The following is a 5,186-nucleotide window of genomic DNA, read 5'->3' as shown; positions in this document are numbered from 1 at the left end:
ACCAAAAAAAAAATTAGCAGTAGACGAAAGCAAAATGAGCATTCAAGCACGAAATAAACCCTTGAGATTCGGCCATAATGTTATCTACATGCCTGAAATGTTCGTGTTTTTTTCTGGAGCGTCCTAAATCATACTCCAGGCCCGCATCAACCGTCCGTGGAAACACTCCGCTAAACACACACACGTGACTGCGCTGGATTTCATAAAACGATTTTAATAGAAAAGTACAAGATATGAACAAAAATAAATAATCTTTATCTCATTTCTAGCCCAGAAAATTGTACACTGCATATAAAAATGGCCTAAGAGCAATTTCCCTCCATTCCTTTATGTTATTTTTTTTTTGCTTTAAAAATACTGAGACAGCATTTTAATTCAATCTTCTAGATTCAAATGGATACATTAAAAAGAAATACCAGCCTTTAATCAGTCTACATCCATTTTTTTTAAAGTCAGCTAACAAGATGATGGCTTACTAAAAGAAAAGACGATCCAGTCACCAGGCTTACGTGTAACGTTTGTGTCAACAGGTAAATTAGAAGATCCCTTTTCTACATTTTAATTCTTACGCTTTTAACTGATTCCCGATCTAAATTTCTTTTTGTCCTCTTTGAAAATATGGCCTCTCGTTCTCACCATTCCTTAGAGAGGGGGGAAACTAGAAAATACTTTAAAAAAATAAATATTTTCAAAGTATACTTTACAGTGATAATGTAGTATTTTCGACCTGTGCCTTTTGCTTATTTGCATTAAATATATGCTTCAAGTTATAGGTACCTTCTCCATCTATCTCTTTATACAGTTATAGCAGGGACCATTCAGTCTGTGGAGACGGTTTCTGCTAATGGTCTCCTGGGGTCCACCTAGTACCAGTCTCTTACTCTGGAGTACTTTTCCTGCCCCAGCATCATATTTAATCATTCCAGGAGCTTGAATAATGTTTCACCACAAGCAATTGAAAATTGGGATGGCAAAATGGTATGAGAAAAGAGTTGAGGTGAGCAGAAAAACATCTACGGTAACGATCTCAGGAAGTCAGTAGCTCAAAGAACTGAACAGATAAATACATCTGAACCTTAAAACAGTCTTCCTGTCCCTTGACTCTGTAAGGACAATTTGGAACAGGGCTCTATTTGCCACTGCCAATATATAATTTTTTTCGTTAATTTTCCTGTATTGGGGAGATCTTGAATGCACTCCAGGATGAGAAAGAAAAATATGCTGATACTGCTAAATCGAGTATATGTTTTTGCAATAAAGAACACCAGTCAATATACAACGGAGGAAAAACTGAAACAGATGTGAGTCCTAGAACCACAAGCGTTTGAATTTGCCCAGAAATGCTATTTTAAACACTCTATATGTTGGTCTACTATTTTTTTTTTTTTGTGGAATAATGCATTCTTGGCCTCCTTAAAAGGTTTCAATATGTTACAAGGTTATCCAGAAAGAAAAAAAGGAAAGGGTCAACCTATCCATCTGTGCAGCGCCGGCTGAATTTCGGTGTACGTTTTCCTAAAGCACAAGAACTCGTATTAATTGCACTTAACACAACGAACCTTTAGTTTCCAATGAGTTTTCATTCTCCACAGACTGAAGCTTTCTTTTCATAAACACTGCTTTCCAGGGGCGAAGGGACACCACACACGATCCGTAATAAATTCAGACAGAGAGGTGCATGCCTTGCAGTGGTAAACACAAAGATGCCTTTTTTTTTAGCCACGAATCTGGTTCTGGATAAAAGTGTGTGCCTTTTTGGTTCTTCGCTGGGAAGTTACAGCAGCAACACGCTCTAAAACAATTAAGTTACATGCATAATGCTAAAAGAATGTGAGCAACCCGGTACCAGCTTTAAGCCATCTGCTGATTTCGGTTTTTGAAAAACATATAGGAAAAGAGAATTCCCCCTTTGTTCTGTTACATATAGAAATCTTTTGAAGCTTCCAAATAGTTTGGTTTGGGTAAAATTCTCCACTCTTCTATTATGTGGACATGTAGTTATCCTGAACTATCCCTCATGGTTTCTCCAGATATCTCTACCATGCGTTCTCTGAAGGACAATGGAAACCACTTACCAATATACAAGTAACATTTTATTTTATATTCTATCTTCCATCTGGCGTAAGCCTTTCAATGTTTGTTCTGTTTTGTTTTGAACCAGTGAAATATACAAATCACGCGAGACAGAAATATGTACATTAAAAGTACAGAATAAAGGCCATAGATGATATACATAATATCTGCATGACACGTAGAATATTTTACATTAAATAGTTTCTTTTAAAAGCTAGGATTGTTAAACTCAACTCTCTTCATAAACATGAATCACTAAAAAGGAACAACATCTGATTCAGCGAATAAAAAAAAAAGGACTTCATGGTTTTTGTATAATAAAAACCAAAAAAGTGACATTTTAAACTAATTAGTGCTTTTGAATTTCAAGATCTTTTGCTTGCAATTCACTGCAATGGAGGGGGAAGTGATGATCCTTTTGCAATAAATTAAGGGCCATGGTTGGCTGAAGTGATGGGAAGGCCACCACGCCTCTGAAAGGTTCAAAGACATGTATCTTTCTAAAAACAAGGCAAGTCTCAGATAAGAACACATTTGATGGCACTTTGGGGAAAGAGGTGTCCTGTTTAGAAAAAAGTCTAAAAACTAGCTATCTTATGTAGTGGGCTAGATTTTTCCCAGGGACTCAAATAAGTACAACCAAATCTACGAGGCACCGCTGTCCACTCTGCAGAATGCGCCGAGTAAAGAGCAACGCTAAGTTTTGAATCTCTCTTAATGCCCATGTCTAGGATGAGCAAATAATGCCCTCTCTATAATGTGTATGGAAATGGAGGTTGGAGAAAAAGGGGGTGGGGTAGGACAGATCAAAGAACTCTTCCAACCAACGCGCATTTCAATGAATCAGACCTTCAGCCTTCTTCAGAAGCCAGGGCACTTCTGTGAACGCTTAAGGCAGACCCAGGATAAAGCCCAGGCCAGGAGCCCAAGCTCAAGACTCCAGAACCTTTCAGAATCCCAGTTGGGCTTTAGTGAAGGATGCTCTCGACAGGGAGATAACTCCAGAGTAACCTGTAAGTCTAAACCACTGGCTGCACTGAAATATAATTATATTTATATTTATATATATGTGTGTGTGTGTATATATATATATATATATATATATATGCTATGTACAAGAGATTTTGAGATATCAGGCACCATTAAACCACATTTCTCCCCCTTATAAATGCAACTGTCCAGGTACACTAGGACCAGTTTTGGGGTACACCTGCAGTATAGCAGGAGAAGCTAGAGTGGATGGTCTACACACAGGATCATAACGGTGAAAGGCTGGGACACCTCTGTGAACGCCATTAGCCACACTACGCCATTAATACGTACAATACGACTGCTCCTGAAAATGGAAGTTTCACTAAAAAGAATCCCTAAGTAGCAAACTGCTTTCCAAGTGGGGCGCCTCATGTTTCATTTCCTGTCCTACAATCAAAGGGGACCCAGCGGAGCTGCCATATGGAACCGTGGCTAGAATCACATCACTGTGTACAGAGGACTCAGGGAGGGCTTGGGGGCAAGGGAAAAGGGGAATTTTAATTCTTTCCCTCAAAGAGGATTTCTGCCCTGGAGCAACACATGGTTACTCTGCCATTTCGGGCTGAGAACTGTGAATGCACCTCTGGTGTTCTTTTCATTATCATCATTTATTAACAAAATATCCTAAGAAAAGGAGAAGATACGGCTCTTTCTACTCAAGCCAATATCTCTCGCCTAAACAAAAGGTCTGGGGTCCAGAATCATTTGAGAATCCTTTTCCAATCTGAAAGCCTAATTGTTCTAGCCACTTCAAATCATTAATATAGGAGTTAATTTTTTTTTCCCCCTGGGGAATTTTCCCTCTCTCGAAGATGATCAAACTAGGACTGTCTGCAGACGGATTGAGAAGACTGAGACATGGGATTCATGTTTCTTTTTTTTCTTTTTTCCTCGAGGATCTGAGATTCTTGCTCGTACGTTTTAAATGATCATTTTGAAAATGTGAAAAGCAGGTGAGCAGCCCTGGGGAAGCGAGGTCTGATTTTTGTCATTTGTTGTTGGGTTTCCCTCAAGACCTTTTATCTCACAACAGAACCTTTACCATTCATTTTGGCCAAAGAAGCTGAATCATGCATGAATTTGAACCCCCTCTTCCAAACAGGCTCTTACCCATCCTATTTGACCTCATATTTGAGAAGAAGAAAATGTCTTTCCTTTAGCTGCTCGATGTCTATTACATCCACACAGCTGAGGTCAGGAAGGCGTTACCTCCCCCTCATCCTGTACTGTCAAAAGAAGTCTCGTATTACCTTTCCAAAGATCCACAGAATAAATATCTTTCTTGAGTCCCACCCCCCCCATTATTGCCGAATAATAATTATAATATTAATAATAAACCACAGGGTTCTTAGATGGTAGCAGAAAAAAAAAAAAAAGATTCCGGTTGCAATTCTTGGGGAAAAATTAAAAATATTTTTTTAAAAAATCACTGTACTTTCTATAAATAAGTGGGTCCTGGGAGTGGGGCTGGGTGACGGGCGGGCACCCACTATTTGCACACAAACTGGTCCACGATCTCCGTGCACTTTTTGCACTTGACGTAGCAGCACCAGTGGAACTTGCAGTGGCAGCGCTCGGTCTGCACCGTCTTGAACTGGTCGTAGCCGCGGCCGCAGCACATGAGCTCACAGCCGTCCATGCCCTCCGACGTCTTGTTGCACAGGCGGCCCTGCGTGCCCAGGGATCCTGTGCTCTCGTTGCGCACGCAGTAGTCGGGGCTGGGGTCGATGTAGACCAGGTCCTGCGTGGTGGGCGAGTTGAAGCGGCTGTTGACCTGCACCAGTTTGCCCCGGCTGTTGAGCCGCATGGCCGCCGCACTGTCATACTTCTCCTTCAGGGCATCGCCCACCTTGCGGAAGTCCGCCAGCTGCAGCCAGCACGTCTTGAGGCTACAGGAGCCCGACACCCCGTGGCACTTACAGGCCACGTCGGCCAAGTTGTACACGGTCTGCAGGGAAATGGGGACAGTGAGTGTGCAGATCATGGAGGAGCCCCAAGGCGGGCATGGGCTACGTCAATAAAGCTCTCCTGGACCTTCTAGAGGGAGCCAGGCTCAGAGCTGGGTTAGTCTGTTTCGCCTT

The 5,186-nt window shown here is 41.4% G+C and overlaps 1 protein-coding gene across 1 annotated transcript in view; it reads right to left on the bottom strand.

Annotated features, from left to right (window-relative positions):
• Positions 1–4,468: 4,468 nt before the first annotated feature.
• Positions 4,469–5,186, bottom strand: part of LOC102489573 (protein Wnt-5a) — a 19,598-nt gene continuing 18,880 nt past the window's right edge. Inside the window, exon 6 of the mRNA XM_014585778.2 lies at positions 4,469–5,114. Within this exon, the coding sequence (XP_014441264.1) occupies positions 4,595–5,114 (520 nt within the window). The 3' untranslated portion in view covers positions 4,469–4,594. The remainder of the gene's footprint in view (positions 5,115–5,186) is intronic.

The sequence above is a fragment of the Tupaia chinensis genome, unplaced genomic scaffold (genome assembly GCF_000334495.1).
Source record: "Tupaia chinensis unplaced genomic scaffold, TupChi_1.0 Scaffold000091_1, whole genome shotgun sequence".
NCBI classification, from domain to species: domain Eukaryota; kingdom Metazoa; phylum Chordata; class Mammalia; order Scandentia; family Tupaiidae; genus Tupaia; species Tupaia belangeri.
The sequence above is the reverse complement of the archived record's forward strand: the minus strand, read 5'-3'. Positions and strand labels throughout refer to the sequence as shown.